The following is a 15,728-nucleotide window of genomic DNA, read 5'->3' on the forward strand; positions in this document are numbered from 1 at the left end:
TTATCGCAGTAGCGTGGATCACATCACCGTTACTCGTGTCCATCAAATTGTGATCACAGGGAGAGATGTGGACATGGTCCTCACTGCCTATCATGATGTATATGGTCATTTTGGAGTGCAAAACACAGAAGCCACAGGCCGTAGGCGATTCTGTTGGATTGGCATGAGAGGAGACATTGAAAAATGGTGGCAGGAATGTCACACATCTGTGACTATCACAACTGTGAAAGGTGATCATAAAGCACCACTGCATCCGCTTGTAACTTGACGTCCATTACAAATAGTAGCCATTGATTATCTGAAGGTAGAGGCCAGCAGGACAGGCCATAGCTACATCTTAACCATCATCGATCAATACACCAAATTTCTAGTGGCCGTCCCTGTGAAGGATTTAACTGCCCAGACTACACAGCAGTGGAGCAGGGAGAGGTAAGTATTGCAAATTGCAAGTGCTGTGGCCATAACCAAGCAGGGGGGACACACTCATGGTCGACGGTACTGGCACAGGGCCCCTCATAGTACGCTGGTGTGTCTGACAGCGAGTGGGCCCCCCCACCATCAGAGACACTGTATTGTACTATTAGGAGCCCTGTGCCAGTGCCGTCGGCCATCAGTGGGCCCATCCATCTGTTCAGAGCAACGGCACTTGCCAGCGTGCGCCAGGTCTTGATCCCGGCCATTGGGGTGTGGATGGGCAGCCCACTTAGGGAGGTTTAAAAAATGGCATATGTTGATCTGTTGGCTGGACATTCAGCTGCTGCAAAGGGCTGAATTGGGCAAGTCCGAGGAAGAGGAGGACAAAAGCAAGGCAGTTTTCTGGCAACCTATGTGTCATCAGGGGAAGGTGGGACAAAATCCTTTGAAACCCATGCATGGTTCATTTTAATGAAGGTTAGATCATCAACATTTTGGGTCGACAGGCGGGTCCTTTTTTCTGTCAGGATTGATCCAGCAGCACTGAAGACTCTTTCAGATAACACGCTAGCAGCAGGGCAAGCAAGCTCCTGTAAGGCATATTGTGCCAATTCAGGCCAGGTGTCCCGTTTAGAAGCCCAATAGTCAAAGGGGAATAACCTGTGAGGGAGAACATCGATATGGGAGAAGTAGTTTGTAACCATAGTTGACAACTGCTGTCTCCTGTCACTTTTAATTGATGCATTATTAGCAGCCGTGTGAGCGGTACTTGAAAAATCATTCCACAACATGGTCATTATACCCCTGTCTCCAACGCTACTTCGGCTGTGTGCACCACGAACACCTCTTCCATTGTGCCCACTACGGCTCATGGGAGAAACAGCACCACTGCTGTGTGCTGGGAAAGCCTCAAACAAACGGTTTACCAGAGTTGCTTGTTTGTTAGCCAATATTATCTCTACGTTCTCCTGTGGCATGATGTTGTGTAATTTGCCTTTGTAGCGTGGATAGAGGATTCTGGCCAGCCAGTAGTCATCATCCCTCATCATTTTGGCAATGCGGGGGTCCCTTTTTAGGATCCGCAAGGTATAATCGCACATGTGGGCCAATGTTCCAGGTGTCAATGCTGCATTGCCACTGCTGGGTGGAGGAGTATTCTCTGGCAAATCCACATCCCTCCAGTTACGCACAAACACTGTACCTGACCTTGGAACGCCAACATTTTCTCTTGCCCCCTGAGAAGCATCCTCCTGCCCAAAATAATCATCCCCCTCATCCTCCTCCTCTTCCTCTTCTTCCTCCACCTTGTCCAGGACAGTTCCCTGACCAGACAATGGCTGACTGTCATCAAGGCTTCCCTCCTCCTCCTCATCCGCTGCAGACAGCTGATCCTTAATGTGCCTCAAACTTTGCATGAGCAGACGCATAAGTGGGATGCTCTTGCCTATGATGGCGTCATCTGCGCTTAACAGCCGTGTGCATTCCTCAAAACACTGAAGGACTTTACAGAGGTCTTTCAGCCTTGACCACTGCTCACCCGACAATTCCATGTCTTCACTCAAACTGCCTGCCCATGTATCCTCCCACAAATGCATTACAGCCTGCCTCTGTTCGCAAAGCCTCTCAACCATGTGCAGGGTGGAGTTCCACCTTGTTGCAACATCTATGATTAGGTGGTGCTTGGAGAGGTGGCGCAATCACTGCAGCTTCTGCATACGAGTGGAATGGACGTTTGAGCGAAGGATGTGCGAGCACAGTCTTCACACCTTATGAAGCAGGGATGTTAGCTCCGGATAATTATTAAGGAAGCACTGCACCACCAAGTTCAAAATGTGAGCCAGGCAAGGTATGTGTGTGAGTTTTGCACGGGCTATGGCTGCCACAAAATTACGGCTGCTATCACTGATTACCTTGCCTGCCTAAAGATGTAAACTGCCCAGCCATGACTCAGTTTGTCGCTGCAAGTAGTCGGCCAGTACCTCCGCGGTATGTTTGTTGTCGCCCAAAGACATCATCTTTAACACAGCCTGCTGACGCTTACCACTAGCTGTTCGATAGTGGGAAACCTCGTGTGCAACACTGCCAGCTGCAGATGGAGTTCTCGTGTGACTGCGCTCTGTGGACAAGCTTTCGCTGATGGAGGAGGAGGAAGGTCGAAAGCCTACAGCCAACTGTTTCCTATACCGTGGGCTAGGCAGCACTGTTCCACCACCGCTGTCCCCTGTGGAGCCTGCATCCACCACATAAACCCAGTGCGCAGTGATGGACACGTAACAGCCCTGGCCATGCCTACTGTTCCATGCATCTGTTGTGAGGTGCAACTTTCCACTCACTAACTGTTTTAGTGCGTGGACAATATGGTCTTTCACATGCCGGTGGAGGGCAGGGATGGCTTTTTGAGAAAAGAAGTGCTGACTGGGTAGGTCATAGCGTGGGACAGCATAATCCATGAGCTCGTGGAAAGCTTCGCTTTCAACCAAACCGTAGGGCATCATCTCTAATGAGATTAGTTTGGCAATGTAGGCATTCAAACAAAGTGTACATGGATGAGAGGATGAGTACTTCTGGTGTCTGGTAGGGTGAGCTGGACTGGAGAGCTGTATATGGGGGAAGTAGCGGTGGACCGGACGGAGTGAGAGGGGGTTGGTGATGGTATTGGTGGTGATGACCTAGATTCAGTGTTGTGTTGCAAAACCATTGTGATTCCCTGAGTGCTTTGGCCTTGCGACAACACCTCCACATTTAGTGCTGGTGGTGTGCTTAACGGTGTTGATGGTCTTACAGTGGGGGAAGCGATGGAGCGTTGCTGGCTACCTTCAGTTGGAGCAGGTGCACATGTGCTACCTGAGATTTTGTAGTCCATCCATGCTTGCAAGTGCATGTTGATTAAATGTCTAGCATGCAACTGGTATTCAAATTTCTGAGTTGTTTACCTCGGCTAAAGGTCTTTCTGCACTTCTTACAGGTAACCTTTGCCTCATCAGTAGGATTTTGGACAACGAAGTGCCACACTGCACTCTTCCTACTATGGTATACATTTTCTGGCCGTCTGGCCAAGCTGTCCTGCAACTCTTTTAGTTTTTGGTCCACATTTTTAGACAGCTACGAGCCTTCCAGATAACCACTGCTGCGATGTCAATGCCTGCTGCGGATCCTTCTCCTTATCTGAACTATTGCCAGCGCCACCCTCCTCGCCCAATGGATGCCAATCCGGGTCAAGAACTTGGTTATCCATCTCCTCCTCTTCAAAGTCATCTGCACCTTCCTCTTTACCTTCCTCTGTGTCACCATGTAAGGTGGTATAGTATGCGGGAAGGGGCACCTGAGTTTCATCATGGTCAGATTCTAGCTCAGTACACTGCGAGGACAATGTAGCGCTCTGAGTGAATGTACCAGCAGAATCATCTAGCAGTGGCTGTGCATCAGTGCACTCCATGTCAGATTCATCTTGGACTGGGGAATTCAGGATTTGACTGGATAACCCAGGCATGCTATGTGAAAAGAGCTCCATAGAGTAATCTGAAGTGTGGGCTGCCGCATCCTTACCTTTTGGTGTGGGTGAAGGACACAAGGAAAGGTGTTTTTCCTGACCAGAACCCTGCACTGACAACCCGTGCTTGCAGGTTTCGAGCGTTCAGAAGAGGAGGCAATAGAGCTGGTGGCTGTTTCGGCAATGTACTCCAAAACCTGTTCCTGATTCTCTGGCTTTAAAAGTGGTTTTCCTTCTCCAAGAAAAGGTTACCTTACAGGCCTTCATGGGCCAGACGATGACGCAGGCTCAACACCTCCTGCCTTAGCTGCTATTGTGCTTTTGCCAGAACCAGCCGATGCACCACCACCATCAGTACCAGCTGCGCCCCCCTGCCCACGTCCGTGGCCTCTTCCACCATACTTCCTCATGTTTGGGAAAATGTAACAAAAATACAAGCAGAGAGATGGTACTGTATGAGGAGCGTCCACCTGTGTAAGGTGTATTAAAAATTTAAATCTACGTATATATTTTGTTAGTCACAGACGCTCTCACAGTATGTATTTGACCGTAATCCAACAAGCAGATATACGGAACTGTATCAGAATTGTACAGCTGTATACGTTTTTTGTGTAACTAACAATATCCGTGTATGTATTTACAGAGTGTCACACAAACATACGCTGACTCTGTATAGATGTGACTGTAATGCGAACGGCAGATATACAATACTGCTTGAGAATTGGACAGCTCTATACGGTGTGTGTATGGAAAATTGTAGTCTCTGTCTATTTTTATATGGACTGTCACATGCTGTCTCTGTCTAGTTTTGACCGTTATCAAACAGCAGATATACGAAACTGTTGGAAAAGTGGACAGCTCTCTAAGGTGTAGGTCTGGAAAAATGGAAAATCTCCTCGGCTTGTTTTTCCAGAGTCACACCCAGATAGCTTCTATTTGTCTGTGATACCAGCTGGAACACGGTAGTGTGTGAGGAGTGTACACCGCTATACTTTGTGTGTATGGAAAATTGTCAATCTCCGTCTATTTTTATACAGACTGACACACGCTGTCTCTGTCTAGTTTTGACCGAAATCAAACAGCAGATATACAAAACTGTTTGAAAATAGGACAGCTCTCTTAGGTGTAGGTCTGGAAAAATGTAAAATCTCCTCGGCTTGTTTTTCCAGAGTCACACCCAGATAGCTTCTATTTGTCCGTGATACCAGCCGGTGCACGGTAGTGTGTGAGGAGCGTACACCGCTATACGGTGTCTGTATGGAAAATTGTCAATCTCCGTCTATTTGTATACAGACTGACACACGCTGTCTCTGTCTAGTTTTGACCGTGATCAAACAGCAGATATACGAAAGTGTTGGAAAAGCGGACAGCTCTATAAGGTGTAGGTCTGGAAAAATGGAGAATCTCCTCGGCTTGTTTTTCCAGAGTCACACCCAGATAGCTTCTATTTGTCCGTGATACCAGCCGGTACATGGTAGTGTGTGAGGAGTGTACACCACTATATGGTGTGTGAAAAAATGAACGCTCAGTAACTCACCAGAACAAAATAATAAAGGTTGGAGTGCTTTGAAAAAAGCAGTTTCAACAGCAGTGTGCACACAGCAATGCAGCTAGCCTTAAAAGGCAGCCTAATCACCACCAGCGCTGCTCCACACAACAAAAATCCTCCCCTTTCACTGCACACTAACTGTACAGTGAAAAGCACTATCAGCAGAAGCAATTTTGTTTTTCTTCTTCCCTGCCTAACGCTCTCCCTATTCAGAATCAGCAGCAGCACCTCTCCCTATTTTAAGATCGGCAGAAGTAAGATTGTGGTCAGCGGTCATGGCCTTTTATACCCACTGTGATGCCACACAAAGCCAGCCAATCACTTCAATGCCCTTCTCTAAGATGGTGGTGGCCACTGCCCAGTTCATCGCGTTACCCACAGTGTGCGCCCTCCATCATTGGCTGAGAAAAGGCGCTGGAAGCATTATTTGAAACAAGACTTTGGTGCTCTGATCGGCGACCTCATGGCCGACCTCATGCTATGGTAGGGTTTCGATCGGCAAAACCCGACTTTAGCTAAAGTCGGCTATTTTTGAATTTGACCAACCCGTTTCACTCAACTCTACTCGCGACCTTTCCCTGACTGATGATTTCAGAGATGAGAAGTATCCAAATGTTTGTTATGAGAAGAGAAAAACTACTGTCAAAGGAATCTGACTGCGGCTCTCTCTAAGAAAATATAGTAGCTCTCATCAGGGTGGAGCGCTCCTGTTTAAATAGGAGTTGTGAAAAATAGCTGTCATCCATGGGATCATTTGGCTGACAGCTTTCTGATGTAGGAAGAAGGAGGGGACGTACTGGGAGCTGCAGACGTAGACTGGAGATTAGTAGGGTGGTTTGATAATCACAGAGGGTGCCAATCTAACTGGTGAATATAGCCAAGTGGAAAAAAGAGGGAAGGATTACTTTGGCACTTACCATTCTGATAAACATTTATTAATTCAAATAAAAAAACATATAATAAACGTGTTTCTGGCACAGAAAAGTGTCCTTAGTCATAAGATAGTGAACAGAAAATAAACATTGACATATATAGAAATCATTGACCAATCCTGGAAACCCAGTATTTAATTACAATTGCAAACAGCTGAGACTGGAACATATGGACGGCTGTGACAGACAACCAGCAGAATGTTACACTCGGTTAATATATATAAGTTCTTTCTGTAGTTCATTCTGTTAGGAAACTTAGTATTCAGACGTAAGATCCAGTATGCTTCTCTGAGAGCAAGTTTTCTCTTCCAATTACCACCATGTTTGGTACATGACACCCTTTCCACCCCAGAAAATGCAAAATGGGACAAGAAACAGAGGAAAAATGTTTGTATGCCCCAAAATATGCACTGTTTTTGTTGTTAATGTTAGCTATGTGCAATTCTCTGTTTCAGTTTCCTGATGGTTTGTCCTACATAATAAACTTTACATGTCAAGCAATCAATACAACACACAACGTATTTAGTGTCACAATTTATGTAAGAAACGATGGTGTATGGAATATTGGGAGGAATGGTGAATGTATGTGTTTTATCGAGAGGGTACCGACATGCATTGCACTTGGACCCAGCACATTTATAAAAGCCCTTGATAGTTAACCAGGTTAGAGGAGAAGGAGATGATTTACACATGTTAGGAGATAACATGTTACCTAAGGTAAGACCTCTTTTGGCTACAACTCTGCAACCATTAGTTAGAATAGAATGTAATGTGGTGTCCTGGCTCTTAATGGGCAAATATTTGCGTACAATCCTCCTGATATCATTAAATTGAGGGCTGAAGGCTATAGAAAATGTGATTTGGGATTGGTGGCTACAATCAGTACATGACTTCTTGGATAGAAGGGACACCCTGGAATACTGTGAGTGTGACACTTTGGTTAGCCTGTTTGACATTAGGATGACTATAACCATGAGTGGCTAATCTATTCGCATGGTTGCTGTAGAGTAACAGGGTTAGAGGGTGCTTTCGTCCGCTTGCCCGGCTGTCTTTAGAAAGACTGCATGGACCAGGGCTCATAACACTGAACGCCCGCTCTCTCTCTCCCCGTGAGAAGAACACTACTCAGACAACACAGGGTGAGGGTAAAACAGTGTGGCAATAATTTATTGAACCACCAACACATATAGAACAGCATATAGAACAGTCCACCAAATACCCAAGATGGTGCAAATTATGGAATGGATGCAAGTGCTGAGGTAATCCTTCTCTCTTTTCTCAGCTTTCGAATGTGTATTGGAGTCTTTAAAATATCCAGCTGAGAACACTACAAATTTATGAACATACTTCTAAACCATCTTCCAGGCTGTAATTCAGGATCTTTATATAGCAAGATAGGAAATACAACGAATGCACATATTAAGTTAATATTGTATTGATTCTATATTGAAACTGTCAAAGAGTGTTTTATGAATTGATATGGCAGCCATGGAACAGAATATTACATTAAGATATAGAACAGTACAGTATAACATAATCCAGCATTTAAATAAATACTTTATTAGTCATCAATGCTAAAGTAAAAATACCTACTGGATTCAGAACAAGTGTAAAAAAAAGTTCCCCTCCTTGTATACTTCTGTCAAGCTCAACTGGACCTCCAGGGTACTCCTTATAGAAAATGGTATGCGTGAAAAGACCACAGGTTTGCCGAGGAATAACCTAGAGAGAAATCATAAAAAAAGGAAAAAATATTGTCAATACTCATATCTAAGGCTATGTGCCCACGTTGCATTTAAATCCAGACACTGAAAACCGGATTCCTTCCCAGAAATCGCAAGTTTTTTCCGCGTGATTTTACCGCGATTTTACCACGATTATGTTCTCGATTTTGCCGCGATTTTCGTGTGCGATATTCAAGCACTTTCCAAGCGATTTGAAGCATCGCTTGGAAAGTGATTGACAGGTTGGTCACACTCGTCAAACATAGTGTTTGACAAGTGTGACCAGGTTTTAACTATTGAGGCCGCCTATGCAGCCTCAATAGTAAAGGAAAGAATGTAAAAAATCATTAAAAAATAAAAAATCGTATTTTTACCTTCCGACGTCCCGCGCAGTCTCAGCGATGCTCCCGTTCCCAGCAATGCCTTGCGAGGCCTGTGATGACGTTGGTCTCGTGTTGCTATAGAGATCTCATGAGACCGCTAGAGTCACGTGAGACTACGTCATCACAGGACCTTGCCGCAAGGCATTACTGGGAACGCTGTGGCCCGGGAAGGCAGCGCGGGACGTCGGAAGGTAAATATACCCCGATTTTTTATTTTTTATTCCTTTTTTTACAGGGGTATGGTACCCAGGGCCTGGAGGACAGTCTCCTCTCCTTCACACCGTGGGTACCAACTGCACATGAGAGGCTTAACTTCGCTCATGGTAGGCATAGCCACATGCAGGAAGTAAGCGATTCTCATGCATTCCTATGGATGCGGAATCGCGGCAATTCTTTGCGATTCCACACAAAAGAATGAGCATGCTGCGATTTTTTCCACGACGCAATTCCACCGTGGAAAAAAGCGCAGCATTATCACAGCATGTGCGGAATGCCATAGGAATGCATGGGGGGCATTCTGTGCAAGATTTTTAAATGTTTTCGCTGTGTTTTCGCGCCGAAAATCGCGGCAAAAACGCTTAAAAATCGCATCATGGGCACACAGCCTAAAAGTGAAATGTTGGCAGTTTTGATTCTACCAATTAATAAAGATAATAGTAAATATTTTAATAACAATTCTAATAAGAATTCACTACAGTAGACTTTATCATACTAATGTATACATTCTATTTCCATTAACTTACACTAATCATTCTTTAATCTTTCTTTCTGCTCGATGAATAGTTAGATCCAACATATAAGAAATACTAAAACAAATTTACAGATTTTTAAATAATATCAGTGGAGAAAAGTTTTCTCTCTTCCTAAAGGTACTGTCACATTTAGCGATGCACCAGTGATCCCGACCAGCGATCCCACGTGGTCAGGATCGATGGTGCATCGCTAAGTAGCCGCTAGTGAGCTGCCACACAGGCAGATCTCACCAGCGACATAGCAGCGGTCGGGGGTCACTACTTACCTGTCAGACGAGGCGATGAAGACGTCCTCCCGCCCGCGTCCACGCATCACTCGTTGGCGCCACAGGAAGCCCAGCAGGAAGCAGCCGACGAGAAACTGTCCAGGACAATCTCGTGCGATCAGCGATAACCAGCGGGGGAGCGGGTCATAGGTAAGTATCAGACATAGCGATATCGCTAGCAATATCGCTGCTATGTCACAAAAACCAGTGACGTTATAGCGATTTTGCTAGCGATATCGCTTAGTGTGACAGGGCCTTTAGTGAATAACCTTATATTAAGCAACATTAAACTTTATTTGCAACGTTGCATCTAAACTTCTATTGTAATATTACAACCAGTTCTCTGGTCATTATTTTGTACCACTTAATATCTTCTGATAATTTACTCTTTATGATATGTATTATAACACAGTCACTAACAGTGAGATCGCTACCAATTTGGCCATTTCTGACACCTACCATACAGTCTTTAGGTGGTCCGCAACCTTTCTTACCTTGGGAGCCACATGCAGCTTCCGCCACCTTCACAGCAGTGACACCCAGAGCTCTCATTACCATTATAATGATATATACACACCCAAGCATATATCCTAATAATTAAGCCAAAAAGCATGAGAATTTAAATGCCGAAAACGAGAAAGCGCTTTAGACAAGAGCCACGTATAAAAATAATAATTTTATTAGATAACATACATAAGAAAAACAAAAACGGACACATAAAAAAGTGGGAAACCATAGAAAAAGCAAATAGTGGGTATGCCTGGATGTATATATACTCTATATTAGCTAACAGGTTTGTGCGTCAAGCTCAATTGAACAATTCTATATGCGGTACTCTAATAGACATAATAGGCAAATATTACATGCATGCACAGTCATTATATATGTATATAGTAAATAATCAAAGACTGCCAATTGAAATATATATGAGCATCAACGTCATGATAAAAGTTACCTGTGAAGTAATCAAGCAATTAATTTTTATTCTAAATGCCTATCTATTTAATCCCATAATGTAATCTATTATCTAATATACAGTACTTTCATTTTCCCTATCCTTCCTTAACTTCACTACAATACCCAGAAAGGTTATCAAAATTAGGTCTATTTACTCTAGTAAAGAGAAGACTTAGGGGAGATTTAATATATATGTACAAGTATATCAGAGGGCAATACAGAGATCTCTCCAATGAACTGTTTGTACCAAGGACTGTGACAAGAACAAGGGGGCATTCTCTTCGTTTGGAGGAAAGACAATTTCTGCACCAGCATAGAAGAGGGTTCTTCACGGTAAGAGCAGTGAGGCTCTGGAATTCTCTTCCTGAGGAAGTGGTGATGGCCAACTCACTGAATGAATTTAAGAAAGGAATGGATGCTTTTCTTGTGAGTAACAGTATAGAAGGTTACGAATAAGGCCTCTTTCACACATCAGGTTTTCGCCGTCAGGCGCGATCCGGCGCTTTTGACAAAAACCGGATCCGGTGAAATGCAATGCCGGATCCGGTTTCCCCCCCATTGACTTGCATTAGAGCCGGATCGAGCCGGATGGCCATGCGTTTCATCCGATTTTCGCCGGATCCGGCAATGTGACGCGATCCGACGTCTGGAAAAAACGGCTACTGTAACGTTTTTTGTCTCCGGCAAAAAAGCCGGACACGCCGGATCCGGCGTGTCTGGCTTTTTCATACAATGAAAGCCTATGAGCGCCGCAATGCGCCTGATCCGGCGACAGCCGGATCCGGTGGCCGGATCCGGTTTTTTTGGTCTGAGCATGCTCAGTAGCTCTGCCCACAAGACATATATAAAAGCAAGACAGTGTGACCCTCAGCCACACCCAACATGACACCCAAGCCAAGAACCAGGAGCAGGAGAAGGCAGCAGACATCTGCAGCAGCACCATCAGCACCACCCCAAATGGAGCAGCATGCTGAACAACGGGAGGGGAGTCCAGCAGCAGATGAGAGACGGTAATTATCAAATCCCCCATTCCTCCAAACTAGGGCTATGGAATATCAAGATATTCATTGGCCCTTTGTTTCTCTTTATTCAACAGCCGCCCAATAGATGCAGCAGCAGCAGCAATGCCGGCAGCAGCAGGAACACCACCCACAGCCATGGAGTCTGGCCATGAGGAAGACAGCACATCTTCTTCTGGGAGCCCTCCCTCGCATCGTCAGCGTTTGACGGCAAGTTTTTATTTCCAAAATCCATCATCTCTGTAATATATGTCTATTCATTGCCTTTTATTTCAAAACAGGAATCACAAGATGAAGAGGAGCTCCCAGAAGAAGAAGGAAGGGGTGGACAGACACTTGGAGTGGGCTCACAATTGGTAAGTTTTTTGCATCAAACGCAGAAACACAACATCACACTACACACAACACATAGAAAACAATGTTCTGCAGACCACACACAGCAAACAAATGCCTACATCCAAAGACATAACATTTTTTGTTTTCTTCTCTAGTCTTCCCAATCTGGTGCTCGGCCAAGAGGTCCTCGCAGTGCCTCCCGGGGTCGTCGGCGACAGCAACGCGGCGGTCACCAGCGTGTAAGTATAAATATTTTTGCTTTGTTTTTTTTGCACTTTTTATTTCATTTCTTTTGTGGAGGCTAATTATGTTATTTTTGTCTTTTTCTTCACAGCGTGCTCCCGACTCTGACGGTGAGGATGGAGGGATTGATGTGGACCACCTCATCAATCTCATCAGAGAAAGGGAGCCGCTCTGGAATATGGCTGACCGCCGCCACGCTGACCTTATCGTTACCCGACGACTCTGGGAGGAAATCTGTTCGCTCCTTGTGGACCGCTGGGAGGACCTCGAAGCTCGGGCCCAGATTAAAGAGCCTAAGTATATACAGTACCGGTTGCTTGATTTAAACCAGTGTTTCCCGAACTCCAGTCCTCGTGGTCCCCACGGATCATGTGTTCAGGATTTCTATTTACTTTGGAAATCCTGAAAACATGACCCCTGGGGACCATGAGGACTGGAGTTTGGGAAACACTGATGTTGTATACTAACCACTTTGTCCTTTCTCGTTTCAGGGGAGAGAATTGTGAAGCGGTGGCGGTCTGTGAGGGATCGTTTCAAGAAGGAGTTCAATAAAGAGATGCGGGCCCCGAGTGGATCTGGAGGACACAGGAGCAAGTACAAGTACGCACGAGCCCTGTCGTTCCTCCGGGAGACAATGCTCACCAGAAGGTAAATATTACACACCACATGTGACAAAAAAATGTTTAGATGTAACTTTTTTTTTCAGCCAGGGCCATACCATGTCACTATTTTAATTGTTTTTTTTTCTCTTTATTCCACAGCATGGTGAGCAGCACTCGGGAGCCTGCACAATTGGACCCTTCTGAGGCGATCCCTGAGGAGACCGGCACCGAGGGACACTTCGACCACCCCGGTACATCGGCACCTTCCCAGCCTTCCCACACATTCGACCCATCTGTCCCATCCACCAGCACAGGAGCATCGTGGCCGCCTACATTACATGAAGCTGCTGGTGAGGAGATCGCTTTCCCTTTACCCCACCCTTCTGCCCCTGCCACCTCTAGTACACCTGCGGGTACTGGGCAGCAGCGGCAGAGGGGTCAGGAAAAGAGTTATGCGCCAGAGTTCTTGCATCTGAATGCATCTTTCCAGAACTGTCTAAAAGTCTTGTCAGAGCAAATCTCCGCAGGCTTTCAGCAGATCAACTCCAGCACTCTGGAGGTGAAGACACTTCTGCAAACCATGCATTCAGAAGCAAGATCTTCGCCAAACCACACCTTTTTCAGGTCTGTTGTGGAGCGAATGGCAACACTATCTCCTACCCAGCAGATGCATGTAATGCATTCGTGCCACGGTGCTCTCCAGCACGTTACCTCCCAACCTCCACCTCCCACCACTGTAGTTCCTCCACCTGCACCCCCTCCAGCCACTTTCCATCCTCCCCCTCCTATTACATCTGCACCCCCTCCAGCCACTTTCCATCCTCCCCCTCCTATTACATACCAGCAACCTGCCCAGTACCAGCAACCTCCCCAGTACCAGCAACCTCCCCAGTACCAGACATCTCCCCACTTCCAGCAACCTGCCCCGTACCAAACTCCTTCCCCGTACCAAACTCCTTCCCCGTACCAAACTCCTTCCCCATACAACTTTCCATCAACATCATCTGCTCCTACAGTCAATGCCCAACCCTCCACTCCACCGCCCACCACCTCTTCTGCCTCCCACATGTCCACCCATTCTGTAGCTTTTTCCACACCATCACCTCTAACTGTTCCTTCCCCACCACGATCCCAGTCCTCTCTCCACACTCCTATTGTCAAAGTGTCCCGCAGCCCCTCCAGCAGTATTTCCACCCCACACTACACAGATTTATGATGTGTTTTGTAATAAAAATGCCCTGTTGGTTTCAAACCTTTATTAAAAAAGTTTTTTTAACTTTAAAAACAGTTTACAAAAAAAAAATATTTTAAATAAAAGTTAAATTATTGTTTACACTGGTTGTCTGTCATTTCTTTCTGTGGCGAAATATGTTTAAAAAAAAGGTTAAATACAGGGTTTTTAAAAGGTAAAAAGGTATTCAAAACCAGGTATATAACTGTGGGTAAATTTTAGCTTTTTCCCACAGTTGTGTTCCTGGTTGTGTTTGAAGCAAAGTATTTCACCTAAAAAGTTGTGTTTATTGTTGGTGATTTCCTAACAATGTACACAACTTTTGTTTAAAGGTGAAATACTTTGCATAAAACACAACCAGGTACACACCTGTGGCCTAAAGCTAAAAATAGAGACCATGACAAGATAGCCAACTTTGGTTGGCAAAGGTATATACTGTTGGTACAGAAGGTACACAAGTTTGGTTAGGGCACAAATCTTTCACACTCTGTCATCCTGCCAGTGTACTCTGCCTTGAGGTGACATAAAGTATAGTGCAAAATTGTCCCTCATTACTGAAACCGTCACAGAACTTCTAGTGGTAATGTCATGGTAATCTTGCAAGGTGGTTTCTTCAGAGGTGTCCTCAATGGAAATGGGTTTCTTGCAGATAACAAAATTGTGGAGTACCACGCAAGCTTTGATCACCTCGTCAACAGTTTCTGTCTTGAGGTTGATCGCAGTCAATAGGACCCGCCATTTGGCTGTCAGAATACCAAAGGTACATTCAACCATTCTTCTTGCTCTTGTGAGGCAGTAATTAAAAATGCGTTTTGGTCTTGTCAATCCTCTGCTAGATTACGGTTTCAAAAGGTGTTCTGACAGCTGGAAGGCTTCATCCCCTACACAGACAAATGGCATAGGTGGACCAGATGTTTGCGGCAGCGGTCTAGGTGGTGGGAACTGGAAGGTGTTTCCATACAGTTTACGCCCCATGGCAGACAGTTTGAAAACTTGAGAGTCATTGGAGCGGCCATAGGCCCCAATATCAACCGCAATAAATTTGTATTCCGCGTCAGCGATGGCCATGAGGACAATTGAAAAATATTTCTTGTAATTGAAATATTCCGATCCCGATCCGGCTGGCTTTACAATGCGGATATGTTTCCCGTCCACAGCGCCCAAGCAGTTGGGAAACTGACATATCTGTTGAAACTTGTCAGCAATTTCAATCCACCTCTCTGTTGTGGGCTCTGGTAAAAACTCTTCAGCTAAGGAGTCCCACAGTGCACGGCATGTGTACTTCACTATTCCAGATATAGTGGAAATCCCGAGTCTGTACTGGAAATGCAGTGACGAAAGGGATTCTCCAGTTGCAAGAAATCTGTGGGGAATTAAAAAACAATCAATTAGTTTTAAATCACAGCATTACATACCAAAACTCAGCTATAACACTTGGAGATAAAAACTACCACCAACAAGATTGCAGTGAAAGTGTGCTCTGATGCGAGCACATCCAATAAATGTGGCTTACCTTAAAGTCACCATCAGACGCTCTGCGGGTGAAACAGAGAAGCGGCAATAGGTGTCGGCTTTTCTTATGAGGTGTGCAATGCGCTCCACCAAGTAATCAAAATTCTCCATTTTCATCCGAACATATCCAAAAAATGTATCTGGTTTTCGTCGAAGGTCCATGCAGAGTGTAGAATAGACCCCACGCGTCATTCTCTTGGCTATGATGGGGTGGATCCACAAACGTCGTCTACGATGCCTGATGCGCTGCTGTCTCGCTCTCTCCTTCTCCAGAACAATCACCCTCAAACGATTCGCCTCCGCTATAAAATCCACCAA

At 45.3% G+C, this 15,728-nt stretch overlaps 1 protein-coding gene across 2 annotated transcripts in view; it reads right to left on the reverse strand.

Moving 5' to 3' along the window:
- LOC141086129 (bifunctional heparan sulfate N-deacetylase/N-sulfotransferase 3-like) overlaps positions 1-15,728 on the reverse strand; it is a 682,308-nt gene that overhangs the window by 300,808 nt on the left and 365,772 nt on the right. For both annotated transcript variants that reach the window (XM_073571870.1, XM_073571869.1), the window contains exon 6: positions 7,979-8,107. In XM_073571870.1, coding sequence (XP_073427971.1) covers positions 7,979-8,107 — 129 coding nt within the window. The remainder of the gene's footprint in view (positions 1-7,978; positions 8,108-15,728) is intronic.

The sequence above is a fragment of the Dendrobates tinctorius genome, unplaced genomic scaffold (assembly GCF_039654945.1).
Source record: "Dendrobates tinctorius isolate UK_male_01 unplaced genomic scaffold, ASM3965494v1 ptg000030l, whole genome shotgun sequence".
NCBI lineage: Eukaryota > Metazoa > Chordata > Amphibia > Anura > Dendrobatidae > Dendrobates > Dendrobates tinctorius.